The 26,638-nt window shown below is 42.1% G+C and overlaps 1 protein-coding gene across 2 annotated transcripts in view; it reads right to left on the bottom strand.

The window, feature by feature from the left end:
• PNOC (prepronociceptin) overlaps nucleotides 1-25,887 on the bottom strand; it is a 33,664-nt gene extending 7,777 nt beyond the window's left edge. For both annotated transcript variants that reach the window (XM_037813387.1, XM_037813386.1), the window contains exons 1-2: nucleotides 25,834-25,887; nucleotides 16,316-16,462 (exon numbers count right to left, since the gene is read on the bottom strand). In XM_037813387.1, the coding sequence (XP_037669315.1) occupies nucleotides 16,316-16,438 (123 nt within the window). In that variant the 5' untranslated portion in view covers nucleotides 16,439-16,462; nucleotides 25,834-25,887. The remainder of the gene's footprint in view (nucleotides 1-16,315; nucleotides 16,463-25,833) is intronic.
• Between the last annotated feature and the right edge of the window lie 751 nt (nucleotides 25,888-26,638).

The raw sequence follows: 26,638 nt of genomic DNA, 5'->3' as shown, positions 1-26,638 counted from the left end.
ATCTTCTGGTTTTATCATATGCATTAAGATTTTCTGTTGTTTTTGGCCTCTTGGCATTTATTTTGCTTGATAGGGTTCTTTCAAGTTGTTAAAAACAAAAAAAAGGGATATTGATCTAATTTTTCAGAAACACAGTTTGGTGATGTACACTTTCTCTAACTAATCAGCAGATGGTGTCTGTGAGTCACCTATATCCCTCAAGTCAGTTCTCAACCTTGTTCCCGCAGTGTGTGGGGAAATGATTCTTGTGGGTTCAGTTGGAGAACTCAGTTTGGGTGTGTTGCTGGAGCCGTCTGCCCTGAATGTGGGGCATGTGTACGGGTGGTCAGGGAGGAAGGGCAGTTTTAATGTTCAAATCCCTCAGTTCCCGGAGATTCAAGGCCGCCGCAAGAGTCTAAGCCTTCATTTCGGTTCAGCCCCAGACCCTCTCTCTCGCTGATCCACAAACCACCGGACTTGGCATAGTGTCCCTGGGTTCCCCGAGTGGATCCCCCTTCCCAGCCGCGATCCTCCAGGAGCTCAGCCGAGGGAATGCTGTGCTACATCACCAGTGCGCGCCGTCCCTCAAGGGAAGCCCCGGGCTGCCGGGCCGTGCAGCGGCGTGCTCTCGGCCTGAAGCAAAAATGGCCGAACGGGGCATCTCAGTCCCCTCCTCCTCACACAGTTCCTCCTTCCCAGCTCCGGGACAACTGGTGGGGCTCTGGGCTGTAGGCACAGCCCCAGGCAGGAGTTTATCCAGCCCTCCGGGGGGCCAGCTGCTAGCCACGGGGTGTCTTTCTGCTTCCGGCTCTCCCCTCCATTCCCCCAGACCCAAGGGTATCTGCAGTGGGCTATCTTCCCGGCCAGACACTGAGAGGCTGGCCCAGCCCCCTCTTGCTGCGTTTTACTGCGTTGTTCCCACAATCGCAGCTGCAGCCGCTCCTGGGTTCCCTCCCCCCCTTTTTTTTTTAAAAGAGCCAGCCAGTCTCCAAACGCTGAACCCTGGCTTCCCCAGCCAGTTTACTCACTTGTTTCAGAATGCCGACTCCTGGTTTCACCAAGTATACGGCCCCTCTGGAGCTAGGAGCCCTCGTCCAGCTGGCGCATCGCTGTAACCGGTATTCTGGGTCACTTTCTGGTTTTTAGCTAGTGTTTTTCATGGAGGCGTTTTTTCGCCCTGTCTCAGCTAGCCACCATCTTAGTTTCTCCCTTCCCTTCTTTCTTTATACTCTGTCCCTTGGTGACTTTGTTCATTTCTGTGATTTCAGTCTTCACTTCTGTCAGAGGATCTCAATTCTCTACCTCTAGTATCTGATATCTCTTGAACTCCAGACACTTCTCTGATCCCTGGCCAAAATGTCTGACCAGCATGTTAAGTGCAACTTGTTATGAATGAAACACGTCTTTTCTTCTGGGGCTGAGACTACCAGTTGCCCATCCTGTGTTTATTTCCCCATTTCCTTAATAACACTTGTTTTATTCCTGGAGTCATCATGTATGTTTCCCAACATCCCTTGTCTGCAGAGGTGGCCAATGACATATAAATGGAAGTGATCAGGTGGGGCTTCCAGAAAAGTAGGGAGCTGACTTAGCTGGGAAGAACATCATTTTCTCCTTCTTTCTTTCCTTCCTCCAGCTTCCTGCTTAGAATGTGGATACTTTGGCCCTCGATTGGCCATCTTGAAATCATGTGGTGACTCAGGATAGAAACTGTATATGGTGGAGCAGAAAGAGAGGCATCTGGGACATTGATGATAACATGGAGCTGCCATACCAGCCCTGGGCTCTCTACTTCCTGGGCTCTTTTATGAGGAATCAAATCTCTGTCTTATTTAAGCCACTGTTCCTTTAGGTTTTTGTTACTAGCAGGTGAATGTAATTTGTATTTGGTATACTTTACCTGTACCCCAAGCCTGCCCTTCTCCTTGGTCTCTTGACACCTTATTTCTCAGATGACTCAATTTTAAAACCCTGGGCATATCTTTAACTTCTTTCTCACTAATCTCCACCCCCACCCCCCATTCCCCATCCAATTAGTATACACGTTTTTACCCTCCTTTCCTTCCCTCTGCTACTGCCTTAGTCCGGACTTCACTGCCTCTAAGTTTGCACTGGCTTCCTAACTGATCTCTCCATCTCTGATCTTGACCTCTCCAATCCATTTTATACCCCTGGCAGAGTTCTCTTCCCAAAGAGTAACTCTGATTCCATTGTTACTTACCCCACAATATTTTGCTTTTCTCCCTAAAACAAGTAAGTCCAAACTTGAGCAGAGCCTTCAAATCCTCCACCATCTGTCTCAGTCTACTTTTTGAATTTTATTTCTGATTCCTCTACACACACCTCCCTTCAAGCATTTGGGGCAGCTTCTAATGCCTCAACCACACCAAAGTTTTTCTCACCTCCATGCCTTTTCTTACTCTGTTTCTTATGTTGGAATGATGTCCTTCCATCTATCTTTGGGGCCCTGCCAAACTCCATACTTACCCTTTATGGAAACTTCCTCAATCTCCCTGGACAGAATTGTAACCACCTGCCTCTGTGTTCCCACAAAACTTTGTATTGCTTTTGTGCACATCTTAATGCTTAATACCGTTTTTTTTTTTGTTGTTGTTGTTGTTTGCTTTAACTTTTTAAATTAATTTTTTTATTGAGATTGTTCAGATACCATACAATTATCCAAAGATCCAAAGTGTACAATCAATTGCCCACGGCACCACCGTACAGCTGTGCATCCATCAACACAATTATTTTTTTTCAATTTTTAGAACATTTTCACTACTCCAGAAAAGAAACAAAGACAAAAAAAAGGAAACTCACATCCTCTTATACCCCTAACCATGCCCCCCCCCCTCCATTATTGATTCGTAGTTTTGGTATACTACATTTGTTACTGTTGATGAAAGAATGTTAAAATACTACTGATTGTAGTATATAATTTGCAATAGGTTTATATATTTTTCCCTATATGCCTCTCTATTATTAACCTCTAGTTATAGTGACATATATTTGTTCTAGTTCATGAGAGAGATTTCTAATATTTGTATAGTTAATCACAGACATTGTCCACCACAAGATTCACTATTTTATACATTCCCATTGTTTAACCTCCAACTTTCCTTCTGGTGACATGTGTGACTCTGAGCTTACCCTTTCACAACCTTCACACACCTTTTAGCACTGTTAGTTATTCTCATTACATGCTACCATCACCCCTGTCCATTTCCAAACATTTAAGTTCAACCTAGTTGAACATTCTGCTCATAATAAGCAACCGCTCCCCATTCTTTAGCCTCATTCTATATCCTGGTAACTTATATTTCATGTCTATGAGTTTACATATTATAATTAGTTGATATCATTGAGACCCTGCAATATTTGCCTTTATGTGTCTGTCTTATTTCACTCAATATAGTGCCCTCCAGTTTTCTTCATCAACCCATTTCTTTTAAGATGGTTTTGTTCAAACACTATACATTCCGTCCTAAGTAAACAATCATTGGTTCCCCGTATAGTCATGTATTTATGTATGGAGCACCATTGCCACTCTCTATATAAGGACATTTCTTCCACAAAGATGGAGGAAGAGTCAAAGAAGGCAGAGAGGCAAAAGAAAAAGGCAAGAGAAAGAAAAACAAATAAACAAACAAAAAAACTTGATAGCTAGAAGGTGACAAAAGGAAAGATTGCACTAACCTAAAGTAGAATAAAGAATCAGACAACATCACCAATACCTGGAGTCCCATACCCTACCCCTATTCCCCGCCCCTCCATATGCATTTAGTTTTGGTATATTGCTTTTGTTACATTAAAGGTAGCATAATACAATGTTTCTGTTAATTCTAGCCTCTAGTTTGCATTGACTGTATTTTCCCCCAATCCCACCCTATTTTTAACACCTTGCAATGTTGACATTCATTTGTTCTACTCATGTAAAAACATGTTTGCACCTTTTATTACAATCATTGAGCACCCTAGGTTTCCCTGAATTACACAGTCGCAGTCTTTATCCTTCATCTTTTGTTCTGGTGTCCCACAGGATCCCAGCTTTCCTCTTTCAACCATACTCACAGTCATCTTTGTTCAGTGTACTTCTTTGCTGTGCTATCTCCCCAAATTGTTTTCCAAACCTCTCACTCCTGTCTTTTCCTTTCTGTCTGCAGTGCTTCCTTTAGTGTTTCCTGTAGAGCAGGTTTCTTGTTCACAAACCCGGTCATTGTCTGTTTGTCAGAGAATATTTTAAGCTCTCCCTCATAACTGAAGGATAGTTTTGCCGGATGTAGGATTCTTGGTTGGTGCTTTTTCTCTTTCAGTATCTTAAATATATCACCCCACTTCCTTCTTGCCTCCATGGTTTCTATTGAGAAATCCACACATAGACTTATCAAGCTTCCTTTGTATGTAATAGATCGCTTCTGTCTTGCTGCTTTCAGGATTCTCTCTTTATCTTTGATGTTTGAGAATCTGATTATTAAGTGTCTTTGCGTAGGCGTATTCAGATCCATTCTGTTTGGGGTACGCTGCACTTCTCGGATCTGTAATTTTTTGTCTTTCATAAGAGACAGGAAATTTTCATTGATTATTTCCTCTATTATTGCTTCTGCCCCTTTTCCCTTCTCTTCTCCTTCTGGGACACCAATGACATGTATATTCCTGATTTTCGTTTTGTCTTTAAGTTCCCAGAGACGTTGCTCGTATTTTTCCATTCTTTTCTCCATCTGCTCCTTTATGTGTAGGCTTTCAGGTGCCTTGTTCTCCAGTTCCTGAGTGTTTTCTTCTGCCTCTTGAGAGCTGCTGTTGTATGTCTCCATTGTGTCTTTCATCTCTTGTGTTGTACCTTTCATTTCCATAGATTCTGCCAGTTGGTTTTTTGAACTTTCAATTTCTACCTTATGTACGTCCTGTGTTTTCATTACATGGTTCATCTCTTTTGCCGTATCTTCCCTAAACTTTTTGAATTCAGTTTTTATTAGTTGTTTCAATTCCTGCATCACAGTTGAAGTGCAAGTTTGTTCCCCTGACTGGGCCATAACCTCATTTTTCTTGGTGTAGGTTGTAGTTTTCTGTTGTCTAGGCATGGTTTCCTTTGTTACTCCAATCAGGCCTCCCCAGACCAGAATGAGCTAAGGTCCCAGAAAGAAGAAATGTTCAGTATCCGGTTTCCCTGAGGGTGTGTCTTAGAAAATTGGTACACCCTCTGATGCCTCTGGTCACTGTGCTTTTCTGCCCAGCAGGTGGCGCCTGTTAGCCTATAATTCTTGACTGGTGTAAGATCTGAATGAAAGGCAGGTAGTAGAGGGGGCCCCACCCTTTTCCTCTTAGAGAAGATAGATACCCTAGGGGGAGGCCATTAGCATTTCAATGGTCTCTCTCTGCCTGTGCTATACCCTTGTCTGGGTCACAGAACTGGGAACTGAAAATGGCTGAGGCTTTCTCCACTGAGTTGAAAAAGGAACAGAGCTAGTCTGAGGCGATCCTCTGGCTCTCCAAGGTCAGTCGTCACCCAAAGCCTCTGTCTGCTTGTTGGGGATTCGTACCTTGTAGTGAGCAGTTCACACTCACTAATTAAAACCCCAGTTGAGCTCAGCTGAGCTATATTTGCTTGCTGGGAGAAAGCTTCTCTCTGGCACCACGAGGCTTTGTAGCTTGGGCTGTGGGGGAGGGGTCTCCCGATTTGGATCCACAGTTCTTACTTACAGATTTTATGCTGTGATGTCGGGCATTCCTCCCAATTCAGGTTGGTGTATGATGAGTGGACGGTCACGTCTGTCCCCCTGCAGTTATTCCAGATTATTTACTAGTTGTTTCTGTTTTTTTTAGTTGTTCCAGGGGGAATACTTAGCTTCCACTCCTCTCTATGCCACCATCTTAGATCCTCTCTCAATGCTTAATATAGTTTTCATACATTATGAGGCAGAATGTGACAAGGTAGGGGTCATATCTTACTCGTGTTTGAGTCCCTTACTGGAATTCCTTACAGGAATATTTTCCATGCAGTTAGTAGTAGGGTTTCAATAAAGATTTATTGAACTGAGCTGAATTAATCAAGAAGCCGTCTTGTACTTAGTAAGAGTAAAAAAAGGAAGGAAATGAAAAAAGATGAGAAAAGGAGTCACCAGAAGAACAAGAATTGCAGCTCATTGCAACCAGAACTTGAACTTCCCTAGCACTTAGTACACCCTTCTGACACAGCACTTGTCTCCTTCCTGCAACTCTTCATTTACATGATTATGTATGTCCCATTACACCAAGGTTCTTAAACTTTTTTGGGGACATGGGCTCTTTTGAGACTCTAATAAAAGCTATGGACCCACATTTTACCATTTAAATGAACACTCATGTCAAATTTGCGTATAATTTTAGAGAGTCTGTAGATCTTGTAAAGCCTATCCATGGATTCCAGGCTAAGGATTTCTTCACTTGACTGTGAGCTAAGTAGGAAGAGTCTATATACATTCCAGACATCTAAAGCCAGGGATACAAAGCGGAGCCCAAGAGTAAGGATGTGAAATGGAGCAAGTCAACAGACAAAAGGAGGGATTGTACAGCTGAAGTCACCCAGTGGTCATGGTGGGAGACTGCCCCAGCTCTTACTGAGTATCAGGAAAGCATCTTCTTTGATGTGAGCACTAGGAGGGACCTTAGTCAACAACTGGTCCAGTGGGTTCCAAACCTGGGTGTGAATCCAAATAATATGCAGAGCTTTTGTAACACAGAATTTCAAGACTTTAGTAAATCCCTGAGTATAGAGACAGGAAAGCTTATTTTTACAATGTTCCTCAGTTAATTCTGATATTTGCCCAGGTTTGGGAATCATTGATTATTTCTGATTCCTCTATACATACCTCCCTTCAAGCATTTGGGGCAGCTCCTAATGCCTCAACTACACCAAAGTTTTTCTCATGTCTTTGCATGTTATGATGGGCTTCAGTAACTCGCCCAGAATTATACTGTTAGGTAATAGCATAAGCTGAACAAGAACCCAAATGTCTCGATTTCCAGTGCAAGATACCTCCCACTTAACTACCTCCGTGTGTTTGCAATACTAATTGGTGGAAATTAATGCCAGATTAAGGATCTCATGGGACCAAAAGTTTCTGATGGGAATACTACTCTTTTCCCTCTGGATTAGAGAGGACAGAGACAGTGTCTAGCAGGGTGCTACTCTCCTTCTCTGGTGAGGTTTCCAAGGAACTTCCTTTCCTAAACCTGCCTGTAACCCTGAGGCAGTAATATTGGCCCCTACAGATATTCAAGCCATGGTTTCTATGGGCATGTCTTTTCTATCTAGATATCTCTCAGAGTTACTTAACAGATGGAAAATAGTTGCTGACAGAACTAACACATGGTCAGTGTAAACTCAGCAGAGATATGCAGAGAAACCACTTTTTAACACCCATAATGTCACTGGGTATGAAAAAGTGATGGGCAGCTTTCATAGATGGGAAGGGCTGACTTAGAACAACGGAGCTGCAAATTTTGGCGTCTATAAGAATCACTGCTGGAGTTTGTTAGAATGCAAATTTTTGGACCATATCCATTGAGATTCTGATTCAATAAGTCAAGAGTGAAACCTAGGAATCTGCATTTTATAAAAGCACCCCAGGTGATTCTGAGGCTGTACTACAATTTGAGAAGTTCTGCTTTAGAACTTGTTCTGAGGAGGGAAAGGCCTTTATGGAACATGGTGGTCAGAGACAATTCCTTCAGAGAAAGGGTCACTTTGGTCTGGACTTTATTCCTGAAATACTCTAAACAAAACCAGTAGAACCAATTTGCAGCAATTTTTTCATTTTTTTTTTCTTCAGCTAATAACTCTACAGCAGTGGTTCTCAACTGCACTGCAGGGCAATTTTGCCTCCAGAGGACATTTGACAATATCTGGAGACATTTTTGTTTGTCACAATATGTGTGTGTGTGTGTGTGTGTGTGTGTGTGTGTTATTGCATCTAGTGGGTGGGGCTCAGGGATGCTAAACATCCTACATATCTTTAGGCCACGTAACTATGAATTTTCTAGCCTGAAATGTCAATAGTGGTGAGTTTGAAAAATCCTGCTCTACGGAGTCAATGAGAGTGCAGGAAAGCGTGAGTAGCAGTGGAAAAGCCCATCGAAGTGGAGAATTTTGGAACTGGAATGGACCTTTGAGCAAATCTTGTACAAACCTCCGAGCATAGGAGCTCCAAAATGCTTGTTGAATTATTCTGCTCCTTCAGTTTACAGAAACAGGTGGAAGAGTTATTAAACCTGGAGGCTATTAGATCTTCTGTTAGCCCCTGGGTTTCTAAGCCCAGATGGTAATTAGATTTTTGTATCAGTCTTAGAAAATGAGATTCCATGATAAAATCAGATGTACAGCCCATATCCAGACTTGACATACTGTTAGCTGAATTAGGTCCTAACAAAATCATCTCAACTTCTGATTAAGAGAATGTTTTCGGCAAATATGAGGAATCCATATTCAAAGCAGCATTTGTAACAGCAGATGGGCATATGAGCTTAATGTCCAACCCTCTGCTCTGAGGGAGCCACGAGCCTCTTTCCAGAGATGGGCTAATGGCTTATTAAGTGAGCTGGACACATTTGCACAGCCCATACTGATGACATTGCTATATTAAGCCTGAGTGTGGATGAGCATCTGGGAAGTCTCAGGTTGGTGCCAAATTGACCTGTAAAGCTGGGCTTGTAGGGAAACTGAGCAAAGGGCCATTTGGATGTCTGGGTTCAGAGATTAGAGTATCGAGTAGAGAATAGGCATATGACTCCATTGGAGACTGCCAAGTTTCTGCCACTAAAGTGTCAAACCATTTCTGGCCAAGACACATTTGGGAGCTATTAGCTTTAGAAAGTTCTGCTAGAATACCTGAGGGCTAACACTCATAGGCCAGCTGATGAATAAGAGAGAAGAAAAACATAATAACTCCTACTGCAAATCAACTACTAGGAGTTTTCATTTAACAAAGATAGAAAGAACTGCCAGAAGGTAGTTTATTTGCAATAGAGTTTTAAATAAATTTCCCCAACCTTTCTTGGGGGTTACCTTCTCCTTTTGTCACTGAAACAACTCAGTGAATCTAGGTTTTGTTTTTTTTTACTTGAGTTTATGGGGTAAGTATCATTGACAGTTAAGTTACAGCTGAGGACATTGCAATAGATTTGGGTGTGTGATTATTTACCAATCAAAATTATAGTGTAATGACAGTCTGTCATAACTGGATCATGTAACTGGGGTGAGAAATGAACTCTTGACGAAGGCCGGGCTCAAGTAATTTAGAGGAGGGTTTGGGAAGGTGGCCCTCAATAAAATATATGAGCTACTCCCCGCTATTCAATGTGGATATATTCAAGGGTTCATATAGATTTGAAAATAAGATGTGGTTGCTTACATTTTCTAGGTATTTCATTAGAAATTTTAAAATAGGTTAAAAGTGAATTCAAACTAGAAACAAAAACAACCAAACATCCAGGTTCTGTAGGGGATTAGAAGGCACTATAAAGGATCTTTCCCTCATTATGAGGCTCTAAATGGTAAATTTTCTGGCTTATTTCAAAGAAGTAAATATAACAATATTGGTTGGACCCCATGGATTTAGGTATTTTGGAGAAACGGAAACATGCTCCAAATTTACTAATTTTGAAAGACTCAAATGTTAAAACTCTTCACGGTTGGCAGTGGATGTGTCTGATATGAGATTAAATGTGACTATCTTACAGTTTCTGCAGGACATATTTATTGAACACTACCTTGTGCCACACACTGTGCTCAGTACTGGGGATACCCAGATCAGTAAGAACAGGGAGCTCACACTTCATGGTGAGAAATAGGCCTGCAACGATGACAAACGGTCAGAGCACATAGGACGGAGAGGCCAGCTAACTGTTGTGGGCAGATGGAAAATCAGGAAAATTTTCTAAGAGGTGAAATTTAAGCTGGTTTCTGAAGTCTGAGTCATATTTATCAGACGGGGGAGGAGAGAAAGCCATGTGCAAAAATGGCAGGACATGTTCCCAGAGCAGTGAGTAGGTCAGTAAGGGAAGGTGAGATCTCTGATAACTATGAAAAGTGATTGGGAATGTGGGTCTGGAGCTCAGTAGAGAGTAGGTCAGGAGTGTACAGTTGGAAGCTACTTGCAGACTTGGGAGAGCTGAAGTTTTGGGGTGGATGGATGGACTCTCAGAGGGAGAGAGTGCATTGAGGTAAGACGCAAGGAATCTTGGCAATCACTTATATTTAGGGATTGGGGAGAAGAACAGAAGCCAACATGGGAAGCAGGAAAAGAATAGTCACAGGTGGGAAGAGGACCAGGAAAGTTCACCAAGAGAAGACAAGGGGTGAGGGTAGGAGTGGGGTGGGGTTCCTGAAAGAGTTGCTGATCAGCAGGGTCAAATGCTGCACAGAGGAAAAGGGGGAGGAATATTTGGGAATCAGGAGTTTCTGGTGACCTCAGAGAGAGATTAAAAGGCAAGGAGGTCGAAGTCACAAGTGTAGATTACTCTTTCAGGAAACATGATAATGAAGGAAAGAAAAAGCATGTGGGAGATGGGGAAAAAAGGAGAATGCCTGGGAGGAAAACTGACGGTACAGAGGAAGGAGGAAGAAGAAGGGGCAAGAGCACAGATAGGAGGGAGGTGGGGGAGAATAAAGACAGATTCTGAAATGGTGATAAGGAAACTGGAGAGAATGGATATTGGTGGCATCCATCTTCTCAATACAGGACAACCATGACTGTGGTGGTTTGGAGCTGTATGTACCCCAGAAAAACATGTTCTTAAGCCTAATCCATTCCTGCGGGTATGGATCCATTATGAGTAGGACCTTTTGATGAGGTTACTTCAGTTAAGGTATGGCCCACCTCAGTCAGGATGGGTCTTAATCCTATTATTGGAGTCCTTTATAAGCAGAATGAAATTCAGACGGATACAAAGACAAAGCCATAGGAAGCAAGAAGCTGAAATTCAACAGAACCTGAAGAGAATGGAGAGGCCAGGAGAGGCCACCATGTGCATTGCCATTTGACAGAGGAGCCCAGGGCCAAGGTTGCCAGCAGCCAGTCCCAGAATGCCACAGTCTTTGGGAAGAAAGCATGGCCTTGATGATGTTTTGATTTGGACTTTCTCTTAGTCTCAAAACTGTGAGCTAATAAGTTCCCGTTGTTTAAGCTGACACATTTCATGGTATTTGCTTGAGGAGCCAAGAAAACTAAAACAATGTCTAAGGGGGTGGGAGGGCAACTAGTGTTTCACAATCTGGCATGATTGTTACAAACAAATCACCTACTTAGGAATTTTGATTTACTTTGTAAAAAATACATAAGAGCAGATTCAGGATTATCCCTGTAGTTAAGTTCCTAACACTTTTTTGAGTGGGTAAAGGTTTGGAGTTAAAGCTAAGGATTCAGGAATTCTATATAAATTTTAGTCTTACCTATGGCACAACCTAAGAACTTTAATAGTTTGGTAATTATAAGATTATTGCTTAATCAACTCCTTCATGATTTCCATGTAAACTTGGGTGAACTTTTAACCCCCTCTGGGCCAGTCTGAAGAGGTACCAAGAAAAGCTTTGGGCTGCAGCACAGAAAAGACATGTGGACCTCTATGGTCTAGCCAAGCTCAGTTTTTTTTTTGTTTTTTTTTTTCCAGTTCTTTAAATGTTTGCACTCTGTCTCCTATAGGCCTTTGCACATGTTTCCTCCCAATCCCTCTGCCCTCTCTGCCACCAGGGCACCTGGGGCATTCTTCCCTGCCCCTTCACTCCCACTCATCTTTAGGTCTCATATAGACTCAAGTTCCTCTAGACTAGATTGGGATCCATTGCTCTGTGCTTTCCTGGTGCCTTTTAATTACTCTATCATGGAGGGATTGTGTGTTCTCTCTCACTACTTGCAAGCTCCATCCACCTGCTCCCAAAGGATTCCTAAACCTAGCCCAGTGCTTGGTGCATAGTAGGTGCTCAGAAAAGACCAAAATGAATGAATAAGATTAATGAATGAATTAATTTTAAATGGGATATCTGGGGATGCTCTTCATGATTTGGTAGTTATTACTTTTAGAAAGCAGCCTTGAATACCACTGGGCTGGGACAGGAAGAGCTTGAGTCTGTCAGGCTGTGTATACTGTTCCATTACTGGGAGCAGGGAGACCTGCCATAGGGTGCATTAGTCCAACAAGAATACGTGGTTTCAATAACAAGCAAAGAAATTGAGTCATTAATCAAAAACCTCCAAACAAACAAAAAAAAAAACCCAGGACCAGATGGCTTCATTGGTGGATTTTACCAAACATTCCAAGAAGAAATAAGACCATTCCTGCTCAAACTCTTCCAAAAAATTGAAGAAGAGGGACTCTTCCCTAACTCATTCCATGAGGCCAACATCACTCTAATACCAAAGACAGACAAAGATACAACAAGAAAAGAAAAATGCAGACCGATATCTCTTGTGAATATAGAGGCAAAAATCCTTGACAAAATACTCAACCAAATCTAAGCACATTAAAAGAATTATACACCATGATCAAGTGGGGTTTATCCCATGTATGAAAGGGTAGTTCAACATAAGAAAATTCAATTAATGTAATAGAACAAAGGGAAAAAAAAACCCCATGATCATCACAGATGATGCAGAAAAGGCATTTGACAAAATCCAGCACCACTTCTTGATAAAAACACCTAGGAAATTAGGAATAGAAGACAACTTCCTCAACATGATAAAGGGCATATATGAAAACCCACAACTAGCAACATACCCAATGGTAAAAGACTAAAGTTTTCCCTCTAAGATCAGGAACAAGACAAGATACCCACTATCACCACTGTAATTCAGCATTGTTCTGGAAGCTCTATCCAGAGCAATTAGGGAAGAAAAAGAAATAAAATATATCCACATTGGAAAGGAAGAACTAAAATTTTCCCTACTTGCAGATGTCATGATCCTATATATAGAAAGTCCTGAAAAATCCTCATCAAAGATACTAGAGTTAATAAATGAATTCAGTAAAGAGCAGGGTACAAGATCAACAGGCAAAAAGCAGTTATGTGAGAAAAGAAAAAAAACAAAATGGAGTTACTGTTGCTAAGGGATTTAAAATGGAGTCAGGAAACCATTCACAAGGTTACTCTAATGCACATCTCAGCCAGATATCACAAATTGCCAGGGTATGCAAAACCCAAAGCAGCAGTGTTTCTGAAGACATCTGGATGCCATGAAACAACTATAAGTCAAAGAAATCAGTAAACTGTCTAACTTGAAGGACAGCTGGAAAGCCCCAAATATCCACCAATCATAATTCTTTACAAATAACTTATGTAATCTTCTTTTTCTTTAATGCCCTTGCTTGAAAGCCCCAAGATGGGACACAGTTTGGGTTGCTACCCGAATCTGTGCTCTCTGAATTGAAATTCTAAGACCTCCAAATAAATGCTTTTGTTGTCTTGCAGCTCAGTCTATAATTTCTTGATTGATAAGTGTTTCTATATACTAGTTATGAACAATCTGAAAAGGAAATTAAGAAAAAAATTCATTTGTGATAGCAACTAAAAGATTAAATATCTAGGAATAAATTTAAACAAGGATGTAAGGGACTTGGAAAACAACAAAACTTTGCAAAAAGAAATCAAAGATCTAAATAAATGGAAGGACATTCTGTGTTTATTGATTGGGACACTAAATATCATTAAGATGTCAGTTCTACCCAAAATGATTTACAGATTCAACAAAATCCCAATCAAAATTCCAACAGCCTAATTTGTAGAAATGGAAAAGCCAATTATCAAATTTATTTGTAAGGGTAAGGGGCCCTGTATAGCCAAAAACATCTTGAAAAGAAGAATCAAAGTAGGAAGACTCACAGTCCTAGATTTTAAACTTATTACAAAGAGAAAGTAATCAAAACAGCATTGTCTTGGTACAAGGACAGACATATAGAGCAATGGAATTGAACTGAGAGGTCAGAAATAAAGCCTCATATCTATGGCCAACTGATTTTTGACAAGGGGGCCAAAACCACTCAATGGGAAAAGAACACTCTCTTCAAAAAATGGTACTGGGAAAACTGGATATCCATATGCAAAAGAATGAAGGTGGACCCCAACTTCCCACCATATGCAAAAATGGACTCAAATGGATCAAAGACCTAAATATAAGAACCAAAATTATAAAACTCCTTGGAGAAAACAAAGGGAAACATCTTCAAGAATATGTGTTAGGCAATGGTTTCTTAGACTTGACAACAAATGCATGAACAACAACAGGAAAAATAGATAAATAGGATTTCATCAAAATAAAAAACTTTTGTGCATCAAAGAACTTCACCATGAAAGTAAAAAGACAGCCTACACAGTGGGAGAAAATATTTGGAAACCACATATCTGGTTTCCTATCCAGAATATATAAAGAAATCCTACAACTCAACAACAAAAGGAAAACCAAATTTAAAAATGGGTAAATGACTCCAATATACATTTCTCCAAAGAAGATATACCATTGGTGAATAAGAATATGCAAAGATGCCCAACATCGTTATCCATTAGGGAAATGCATATCAAAACCACCATGTGATACCGTTTCATACCCACTAGACTGGCAACTAATAAAAAAACAGAAAATAAGTATTAGAGAGGATGTAGAGAAACAGGAATACATATTCATTGTTTGTGGAGATGTAAAATGGTGCAGCTGCTGTGGAAGACAGTTTGGTGAATCCTCAGAAAGTTAAGTATAGAATTACCATATGACCCGGCAATCCCACTTCCAAGTATATATCCAAAATAATTGAAAGCAGGAACTTGAACAGATATTTTCACACTGATACTCATCGTAGCATTATTCACACTTGTAAAGGATGGAAGAAACCCGTGTCCCTAAACAAAATGTTATATTCACATACAATGGAATATTATTCAGCTGTAGAAAAGAATGAAAATTATTATTCTGATATATGTAACAATATGAATGAACTGTGAGGACATCATGTTGGATGAAATAAGCCAGACACTAAAGGACAAATACTGTATAATTTCATGGACATGAAATAATTAAATAAGCAAATTCAGAGCCAGAAACTAGAATACAGGTTATCAGTGGCTTAGGTGGGAGTAAGGAATGGGGTGTTAATGCTTAGTTGGTACAGAATTACTGTTTGGTTTGATGGAAATGTTTTGGTAATGGATGGTGGCAAATGGTAGCACAACACCATGAATGTAATTAACACCACTGAATTATATATCTGAATGTGGTAAAAGGGGGGAAATTTTAGGTTATATGTATGTTAGTAGAATAAAAATTAAAAAACCATAGAACACAGTGAACCCTAATGTAGATTATGGACTATACTTAATAGTACAATTATAATGGTATGCTTTCATTAATTGTAATAGAGTTACCACACTATTGCAAAGTGTTAGTAATAGGGAAAACTGTTTGTGTGAAAAGAGTATATGGGAGCTCTGTATTTTCTGCATGATTTTTCTGTAAACCTAAAATTTCTCTAATTAAAAAAAAGGTGAAAGTATAATAAAATAAAAAATACATAGTTTCTATACATACATATATATATATATATATATGTATGTATATATACACACACACACACACACAGTTGCCCCAGGATCAGTAGTTACTTTTGGTTGTTTTTAAAACATAAAGAGTTTGAAACATGGCATCTTTTGAAAGAAGTTTATTTGACTAAAAGGAAAAATAATTTACACTGGATTTAACAGAAATAACTATTCAGACTGAAACTAAAGTAGTTAAGAAAGCAATTTGTTTAATGAACAAAAATTTAACATCAGATATGCACTTCAAATTTGAAAATCAAAATATGGGGGAGCATTTAGGTACCTGGATGTTCAATGTAGAATTATCTATAACATCAAAAATGGAGGGCTGCATATATGTTCAACAGAAGGAGATTAGTTAAATTATACTACATTCATAAAAAGAAATATTTTAAAATAATATTTAATAACATGGGAAAATTATCATGGTATATAATAAGTGACAAAAACCAAGGTTCTTTTTCTGACTGGTGGGTTTGAAGGTTATTCTAATTTTCTTTTTTATACTTCTCTGAATTTGTCAAATTCTTTCAAATGCGTGTGCATGATTGTAATAAACAGAACGAAATTGCAATATGGACATGTCCATATATGAATGTGGCAGAATGGGAAGATCACAGGATTTACAACCAAAAGATGCCCAGATCTAGTCCTACTGACCATGTGACTCTGGGGAATCATGTGACCTCTGGGAGAGGCCTTAGTTGGCGTCTGCTGTGGTGGAGGGTGTGCGGAGTTGAGCAGGAGAAAGGCTGTCCCCTCTTGGCCTCCTGAACTTACCTCCAGGCTGAAGCTGTCAAGGGCTGGGAGCTTCTCTCTGCAGGTCAGACAGTCCCTCTGACAACTGCTGAACACACTTGAGAAGAGGCTGAGCAGCAGGAGGTCACAAAGCGGGATTTTCATGGTGCAGGTGCAGAAAGCAAGACGCTACAATGCAAATGAGGGTAGTGGCAATTAGTAGAGCCATTTTTATAGGGTCTCGTCAGGACTGGAGGTCCTAATACTGGACATGCAGGAAAGAAACTCCCCTGAGAGGACAGAGCCAGGGGCCGGATCCTTCCAGCCAGGCCTGAGGTTCAAGGATGGGCCAGTGGTGGGGTTCCTGAGGAGGGCACCCCTGTGATTCCTGCTGCCCAGCTGGCCTCAAAGCCACCTGAGCACCTCCTGGTGCAACCGTGGTGTGATGGAGACAGAGCTTTTTGGGTGCTAAAGGCATTGCTTTGCATGCTTTGCAACTTACCAGTGTGTGACCTTAAGCCTCAGTTTTCACAGCTATAAAATGGGAATTGTGATAACTGCCTTGTTGGGTTGCTGTTGAAGGTTAAGTGAGAGATGTAAGAGAAGTTTTGCAAAGTGCTAAACCACAGTAAGATGTGTAAGATATGAGACTTGTTAGACTTACGTACTTTCTCTAATCCTGACAACAAGGCCATGTTGTTCACCTTGTATTCTACACCAAGCTTGGGACCTGGCATGTGGGATTGTTTACTGAAAAATGAACAGAAACACTAGTCTAAGTTAATAGTTCCAATGATGCCAGTTAGATCAGTAGTTTACGTTCTTTATGCAGGCTTGCCTGTACGATGTGCAGAGAACGATGCTTTTCTGTTCCTCTTTAATATTTATCTCTGGTTAATCCTCCTGTATCTGAAAGCTATTTCCTTGGACTTTGTCATTTTGGGCACTTGTAGGACCATCTTTACTTGCAGGATTAAATGGAAAGGAGCAAAGGAAACTTTCTGGGGTGATGAAAATATTCTTGATTGGGGTGTAAGTCAAAGGGTGCATACGTTTTTCAAAATTCATTGAATTGTACATTTAAATTGTGTGCATTTCACTGTACATATGTTTCCTCTCAATAAAGAGTTCAGTGTCGAAAAGCAAAACTAATTGCCTTTACTGCTTTTTCATCAGACTCTACTGAGAAAACACATAAGGCTGTGCTACTCGAATGGAGGCTGCAGGCCGGCAGCAATAGTATCACCTGGGATCTTGTTAGAAATGCAGAATCTTGGGCCCCACCCCATTGTTGATTAGTATACACATTAAACTTTGAGAAGCACGGATAAAAGGAAGAAGTGAAATAGAGCAGGTCAACAGGAGAAGGGAGGGAATTCTGGAGCTGAAGTCACCCAATGGTCATGGTGGGAAACCAGCCCAGCTCTTCTTCTGCACCGCAAAGCATTCCATACTAAGACCATGTTGACTATGAAGTTGCTTGAAAATTGTTTGTTAAATAACTGAGGTGACATTTGAGATGGGTTTTGAAAAATGAGTAAGAGTTTGCCAAGAGGACAGAAGAGAGCATCTGAGAACAGCATTTTCAAAGGTATAGGGGCTTCAGGATCACAGATTGGGAGAGGAGGGTGAGCAGACTGGCTTCTTGGTGCCCCTTGCCCACCCTCACGAAGGTAAGCCCCAGGTGAACTGGGGCCGGGCTGAACAGGGTCTTATTTGCCATTCTAGGGGATGTCCCTGGCTAATGAATAATGAATACAAATATCTTATATAAAAGAATATATCTCAAGTTCATTTTTTACTTCTCTATCTCTAGGGCCAGTGTCTTACTTCAGATTTATTGCCTTGATTATTGTAATAGCCTCCTAATTAGTTCTCCTAGGGATATGGCCTCCCTCCAAGTTATTTCCAATCTGATGATGTCATTTCATACTTAAAATAATTCTGTAACCCCATTGTTGTCAGCATGCATTCCAGAGATTTATCTTAGCATTGGCTCCTGCCCACTTGTCCAACTTCATCTCCTATCAGTCACCCTTGCATCTCCTGTAGTCCTAGGAAATCACATGTGGCTCCTTAATGCCTTTGTATCTTGGTACTTGCTGTTCCCTCTGCCCAGTATACTCTTCTCCAGCTCATACTTCATACACACCTCAAGAGTCATCCCCTCTGGGAAGCCATTTCCAACTCTTGGTCCGAGTTAGATGAATCTCCTGTGCTTCTATGGCATCGTGAAGCAGCAGGTCATAGTGGGAAGCAAGTGAGCCTCGGGCCTCTCATCTGTCGAACAGATATAACAGACCTACTTGCAAAGTTGTGGTGCTGCATGTTGTCTCATCTGCTCATTACTCAGACTGCCTGGGTTCAGATCCCAGTTCTGCAACTTCCTAGCTGTACTTAACCTCTCCACATGTCATCTGTGAAAGTAGGATAATAATAGTATCTATCTCATAAGACTGGAAGGATGATTGAGTCAGTTAACATTGGTAAGTGTTTAAAATAGCATCTGGCACATCATAAGTACTATATAAGAGCTTATAAAAGAAAGAGCCCAGCACATCACATTTACTCCATGATACTATTATTTTTCTCTGTGTTGTTGCTTTTCACATTATACTATAAACTTGGATTTATGTGTCTTTTTCTCCCACTGGACTGTAACCTCCATAAGGACAGGGGTCATGTTCTATGGTTCTCTGTATTTCCAGCCCCCAGCACAGGGCTAGACACTTAGGACACACTCAGTCAAAGTCTGACAGATGACAATGAAGTACCTCAGGAGCCCTCTTACTTCTCAGAATATGTAGAGTTGAGCAATGTCTGGGAACATCCACCCCAGGATGCTCGTGGCCAAGGAGCTACTTCAGGACCTGCCTCACTGATGAAGGGTCTTTTAGCTGATTCACCAGCGTGAAGAAGGAGGGGTGGGAACTAGTTTTGTTCCAGAGCAAGACAAGATCCATCCTAAGCTGGAACTCCAATGCACATTCTGGCAGAAAACTGGTTACACGTGGCCATTAGGTATGGCTGGAAAAGTGCTATATGCTAGGTTTGTTCAGGTTAAATAAGTGTTTGTAGACAAGCTACAGAAGCGCGTTGTCACCTACAGGTTATTTTTCTTTTATTATTATATTTATTTGTATTTTATTTATTTGTTTCCTACTGTTCTTTTGGAGATCAAATGTATTTCGAGTTCCAGACAGCTACTATATAAGCAAATATTTTAGAACACGACCTCGTCTTAAACTGAAGACTGCCTGGATTTTGTTTAATTTGAGAGTCATGTTCACATTTCTTATTCTCCTAAGTTTCAACCTTTTTATTCTGGAGACATTTTTGTAGCATTCTTCAGGAACAGCAGGGCCGTGCCCTCTATGACCACACGATGGCAGCGGCTGTATGTCACAGAAGAAAGGGAAGGCAGGGAGAAAAAGGCTGTTTCCTTTCCTTCCTAATACGAAATTGCAGTACATTATGGTTGCATTGGCTGAGCTGATAAGCTGTGACAGATGTTAATGAAATGCTCTCCGGCTGAGGTTTTTCATGAACTTCATTAACCGTGGCAACTTGCACATTCAAGAAATGTTTGGTGGATCGAATGATATTTGTTATCTCAAATTCTGGGTAAATGGAATTTAAGGATGAGGTGAAGAAAGATGAGCTCCTGAAACATTTAGCTTGGGTCTCATTCAATTGTCTTCCTGCATAATGTGGGGCTTCTTTGGCTTGGCAGTTGCAGAAGCCTTATCAAATATAGTACCTGGTTTCAGCCAGGCCCTCGCTGCTGGTCCCTTGGCATGCCTCTCTGCATGGTGGCTTTCCCCTTTCTTACAACCTCCGACCTCCTTATCCTCACGTGCTCCATCCTCACAAGTGACTCCACCTATAACTTTGAAACCATCCATCTCAACACTATCCACTCTCCTCTGCAATTCAGAGAATCTGTAAAAAGGGCAAGACAATACATGGCCCCATCTCACAGGTGGTGTGTGATATTTAAATGAGATAATATGACAGAAGGTTAAAAAAAATAGGTAAAAATCATTATAAAGGGAACAACATTTTGTACTTTTTGGTTCTGCTCACAACTCCCAGTACAATTGTGTTCTAGGTTAAATTAGATTTTGAACTTTTTAAAAAAACTCAATAGAAGTGTTTCACTTTTTAGAAGACTGGACCACATCCATGTGCTGTTTTATAGCTCTGTATGTAAGTTAATGTCAGTTAAAATGAAGATGAGTAATTAGCTAATTCATGAGTTACATTTTTGTTTAATCTGCATATTTGGTAACTGTGACTTTGGGTGAGTTATTTCACCTCTGTGAGGTTTGGTCTTTTCAGCAGCAAAATGCGGATAATAATAGGGTGTTTTGTTGGTTGCACAACAGTAGTGACCATCAGTAAATAAACTTAACTGAGTTTTTTTGAATTTTATGTGGCTTGTATTTCTCTTGGTAAATCAACAGGCTAACACTTCTATGTGACAGTTATTATAATCTCGGCATCTTGTGTTGGATAAAGAAATGTTTCATTACCTTAAATTTAGTAACATGACACCTCGTAAATTTAACTGTGCCTCGCTGTTTATAAAGATAAAATACCGCTATGCTTTAGCCTTAATCTATTTGCATGTAATCTTGCTTTCAAGGGCAATATACTTAGTTGCTTATCCGTTTGGGATAATAGACGAAGCTTTAGCTGAAAGTGAATGCTGATTGAGTTTTGTCTTATGACCTATGAAAAAGCCTGTAATTTTGGTGCTTTCAGTGGAGAAGAGAAACGGGGCAGCCCTCTTGCTGTAGGCATATACGTACCCATCCTTCTCATCAACCACGTGTATAGAATATTGCTTTCCACAGGTTAAAAAAATTTTAAAATTCATACACAACCCTATAATCTAGGGTTATTATTATCCCCATTTTTGGGATGAACATATATTCATAGATATCAAACAACTTGCCTAAAATTGCCTAAAATACTCATCCAGCTTATAAGTAGCAGAGCCAGGACTTAAACTCAGGGATTTTGACTCCAAATCATGTGTTCCAAATCATAAACTCCATAAACTGGTTTTGCTTTGGGAAGGTTGGCAACTTTTAGTGGAAGCTCATTAGGGTGGTCTTTATTTGTACTTAATAGTAATTAATCACACGACTATTGCATTTTGAGCACTATGTGTCAATCACTTTGCTAATTGCTTTGTAAGCATCCACCCTCTGGGGTAAGTGTAGTTGAGAAGACTGAGGCTTGAAGAGGAGAAATAACTTGAAAAGGCAGAGTGGGGACTTGAACCCATCTGATTCTCACGCTCATGCTTGCAAGGATCTCTGTGGGGATTTACGGAATGCCATTTGTCTGTAGGTGAGCTGATTCTAAGGTTTTCCTTTTGTCCTGAACTCTGGCCTCCCCATCTCTGACCATAACCCCTTTAATGTTGCCTCTCCCCAGTTCATAGAAGAATCTTTCATTGCCCACAGCTGCCCGTCCTTCAGAAGAAAGGCACAAGGGTGGGTCTTTCATATGCTTGGTTTCTTTGTCCCATTGCAGACAGAACTGCTACACTGAGCTTGTGTTTGTTCACCAAGGGAGCCTCTTAGTTTCTTTTCCTCTTCTGACTTACACATGTACACTTAATAAAGCACCTGGAGGAAATCCGCCTGGAGGAAGTGGGGGACACAGCAGTTCCCCTGCCCCACACAGGACAAGTGTGCTTGTTGCTGGAGAGCAATGAATAAGTTAGAGCCCTGTGTTTGGAAATACGAGTCCTGGTTTCTAGACCTGCCTCTGTCATTACCTGGGAATCTTGGGCAAGGCTCCTTCTCTCTCTGGGCCTCAGTTTCCCCTTCTGTAAATAGAGGCAGCTGGAGTAGAAGGTTAACATTCTTTGACTTTATGAATGGTAAAATACTTGTCCTCCCCCAGTAAGAGGAAGCAAGAAAGTAGGAAAAAGGAGCAGAAGGTAAAGATTTCATGGGGAAGAAGCTTCACGGGGCAGCATGTTTGAGGTTTCAGAAGAGGGCCAGGCGTGGGCAAAAGACATGTGTTCCATCCGGGCTGCCAGGAGGTGAAGGCATCACCTGGTTGGGCCCAGGGTCCCATGTGTCACTGTCAAAATAATTTAAATGATTTTTAAAAGCTTTTATTTACTTTGACAATAACAGTACTCAATGTTCTCTTGGGAAAGATTAGAAAACACAGATATGTGAAAAGAGTAACGAATCTAGACCAATAAGCCCCAAACTTCTTTAACTTTGTACCTCTAGCAATGAAACAGTTTTGAGCACACAACATGCTCCCAATTTATTTATTTTAAAAATATATAGAGTATAAAGCCCACTGAAGTTTAGATTAAGAAAGATAAGATTAACAAAAATGAAGTCTCAATTTCCCAAAGCCCAGTGGATGGCAGGGCTCACATCCCACTTTGGAGACCACAGGTCTAGACATACTAACAGTCAGCTACGGTGACCCCGAGGTCTGAGGGAGCTCAGTGCTGTCTGATGTGCTGTACTCCTGGCACTTGGTTCTGTGCGGCGCCCGTCAGGAACTCAACACGTGCCTGTTGGCTGAATGAATGAGAGGATGAATGGGGAGTGGGGGTGGGGAGGCTCGGAGGACGCATGTGACAGGGAAGAGGTTGGCTCTGAGTCACGGTGGGAAGGCAGAGCTCTGGTTGGAGATTCACTGTCGTTTTCATGGGAACCCGGCACTCCTCCGGGGCAAGCTATCCTCTCCACCCACCAGCCAGGACCCTCAGAGCTGGGGGATATAGTGTTTCTGCAATGCTGAAGCGGCTGCCAGGATTTTGAAAAGCCACAGGATCGTGGAAGGTCAATGCTGAAGGTGATTATAGCCCCCGAGGGAGAGGCCCAGAAAATTGGCTAGTCCCCCAAATCAGTGTGCCCCAAATCTCATAGCTAGTTTGTGGTTACAGGTAAGCCTTCATGCGAGTTGGTGGGAGCACCTGTAGGCATTTAAATAAAACTTTTCTAGAAAATCCAGTTTGCCTAATGAGTTCCTGCAACTCACACCACGACAAAGTATTTTCATGACAACTCCTGTTTTCTGAGAAAGGCCCATCCCTTTCCTAGGATATCAAATGAGTAGCTCCACCCAGACCTAGAACAGGAGTGATTTCAAAAGTTCCTTTGTGCTCTTGGGAAGCTGTGGAGGTGGTGTGTGTGTGTGTGTGTGTGTGTGTGTGTGTGTATCATGGAATCATATCTGCACATGTCAGAAAACTTACCTTAAGTCTCACATTCCTATCATGAGGGGATTAAATGAGATAAGTGCGTGGACAAATTTACGTCACAGTGGTGCCTAGTAGGTTTCAATAAATATCGATTCCTTTGCCTTCTTTTTAGGCATTTGTTTCTCAAAAGTCCCAGACCATTCAAATTCTCTTCCCTTCCCTGCCCAGCTCTAATCCCATTGGCCCACCAGAGTCTCCCCTGTGTTTTTTGGCCCATGCCAAGGAAGTTCTCCTTCTGCTGAATTCCTCCAGCCCTTTCTTCCTGGACCACACAATTTAGGACTTGATTACATACAGCCTTGCATTGTTCCCTGATTGTCTCACGCGTGTTTGTGTTGTCTCCTCCCAATTAGTTTATATGCTCCCGTGGCCCAAAAGGCAAGATGTGCTGGAGCCGGGAAGGTTGGGTTCAGTCCTCCTTCTGCCATGCATTGAACAGATGATTTAACCTCAGTGTCAGTTTCCTCAGCTGCAACATGGAGATAATGACACCTGCCTCGCTGGGTTGTTGCTGGGGATAATGGGTGTGAAAGCACTGTCTAAAATGTAAATCGTTTTACAAATGTAAGGGACTGTCATTATCACCTCTGCTGAATCCACTGGAGGCCCAACATGCCTCCCTGCCCGGTGGAGTGTAGATGATAAATACCTGATTGATGGGATATGGAATAGCTTTGTGACAGCTCCTGTCAGGCTCCAGAGAGCACGGGTTTGAGCCTAATCCTGGAATTACTCCCTTCATTGACAATGCAAAATCTCCTGCATTTCTAAATCCTTGAGTACCCTCAGCCTCCGGCTGATAAAGCAGGGGCTGCCACCCTGCAGAGAACAGAACTGCACCTGAGAAATGACCACAGGCTGCACCGTAGTGCCCTTGATAGGCAGCGACAGATGGTGAAAGGAAGCCACTCCTGTGGCTGAGGTGGTGATGGTGGTGGGGGGGACAGTTTTTTTCAGGAACACTCCCCTGCAGAAAATTCAGCAAGCCCAAAGGAACGCTAATCTTTTTTGTTAAAGGTATCACGGCATCAGTGGAAGCTTGTAGATTATTTCCATGCCACACTTTGTAAATGAGCAAGAGGATTGTACATGCAGCAGACACCCACAAGCAGCAAGAAAGAGCAATATTTTCTTTGGGAGGTTTTGATAAGAAGCCAGGCAGTTACTTTTTCCCTGTATATTGAAAACTCCGGTCTAGGCTTGCTGGTGAATGCCGTGCAAAGCTCATCTTTTGTTAGGATGCCGAACAATGTTATTGGTTATAATTGGGGCAATTATGGGCTGCTCAAGGAAGCTAAACACAGATGTTTAAGCTCGGGCTCAGGGCATTCAAGTCCAAAGCAGACTGCTTTAAATAGTCCATTTCCCGAATCATCCTGCCTTACTTGAAATTCCCCCAGAACTTGCACATGTTCAGAGTGAGATGGGAGAGAGGAGGGGACGGGCAGTGAAGGGAGCGGAACTGAGACACACAGAGAGAAAGACGCATAAAGAGAGGGATAAAGATAAAGAGAGATGCTGAGCAAGAGCGGAGAGGGAGAGTGTGGATGCTGTGACTTCTGGAAGTAGTATTCCACAGCACCTGGGCAAAGGCCTTTAGGTGGGAGAGATGAGCAAGAGGGGAAGATGCAGAGAAAAGAAAAGGCCTCCCAAATTTTCAGGGTCTGGCAGACCAAGGTCATCCTGCAGAAATCCTCTGATTCACACACAGCGACTGTTCGGCACGCACAGGTGGAGCTTAGCCCTCCAGGATGAACTGCAGCATTATTAGCAATTTCCATTCGGTGTGTGAGAGAGAAGGGTTCCCTCAGGATTAAAAACTCAAATCCAAATAGTGACAAGTTCAGTAAGACGTTGAAAACCAGCCTGAACAAAATGGCAGGGAAGGGGAGTCAGCCACAGGAAGAAAACACTCACAAGGGGAGCCGGGGGCTTCCCGAGGGCAGCCCTGAAAAGCAAGTCCCCTTCCCAGTGTCAGCCCCTCACCAAACCTCATCCCCATAGCCACTTCTTCTCAACACGTCGCAGTAAGAAAGAGGGGGCTACTACTAGGAATCAAAACTTTTCCTCCTTTCCAAGTTCAGCTCTTTCTTTTTCTGCATCTCTCTTCGAGATGAAAACAGCAACCGGTAAAAAACCCCTCAAGACCCCATCCAAGTGCTGAAAATAAGATGAATGAAGACATAATCTCACAAGAGGCCAGCAGCCTCCAAACTGGACAAAGGAGAGAGCCCCGGGCTGCCCTGTTCCCCCCTAGTCCTGAGGCTCCAAGCAGTTTGGGGGCTGGGGTTTGCATGCAGTTGCCTACCTGAGAGCTGTCAGTAGCTGGGCTCCGGCGGTGGAGAGGCTGGGTGCCGCCGAATCAGCCACACCAGCATATATATCCTCCCCGACACACGCACAGCCCTCCCCTTCCCTGCCCACCTCGATGACACATACACACGCTGACCCCCTTCATCAACTGAACAGCACAACCTCCAATCCTTCCTGGCTGTTCCCCCTCTCCCCTCGCTCTGCAATCAAACCTGTGACACCCCAACCTCCCCATCAGTCCATTTTCAAGCCTGCTTTACCTGGACCTGGTTCAGCCAGGATCCCCACAGCTGCCTTCCCTTTGCTTCCAGAGGCGCTGTGAGGACTGACTGACTGAGGAAGCTCTGGCAAGTCAGTCAGAAAAAAGATTCCTGGTGACAGTGACAAGGCAGACCCCAAATCCTGGAGTCTCCTTGAGCAACCTTTTTGCCTGAGGAGTAAAGAATAGCAATGGGCAGAGGGAGGGGAAGCTCATGCCAAGCTCCCACCGGCACAGAGAAGCCCAGAGGTGAGATCAGTGAAGCCCCCTCCAGATGTCACTGCCCCACAAGCCACAACAACGAGGTGGCTGTGAGGGGGTGGCTCTACCTGCCATGGGCCGGGCCAGAAGGCGTTGCACAGGTACCCACAGCAGGGTGCAATGTAAAATGCTGAGATTTTACAATCAGACTGAAGTGTTTGAAATCCCAGCTCTACCCATCAGAGCAAGTTACTTAGTTTTGCTATCCTCAGCTTCTCCTTTTGTAAAATGGGTATAAAACCTCCCAGGATGGTTGTGAATAGTAAAATGGGATTCTATT

The sequence above is a fragment of the Choloepus didactylus genome, chromosome 20, assembly GCF_015220235.1.
Source record: "Choloepus didactylus isolate mChoDid1 chromosome 20, mChoDid1.pri, whole genome shotgun sequence".
NCBI lineage: Eukaryota > Metazoa > Chordata > Mammalia > Pilosa > Megalonychidae > Choloepus > Choloepus didactylus.
This window is presented reverse-complemented; position numbering and strand designations above follow the sequence as displayed.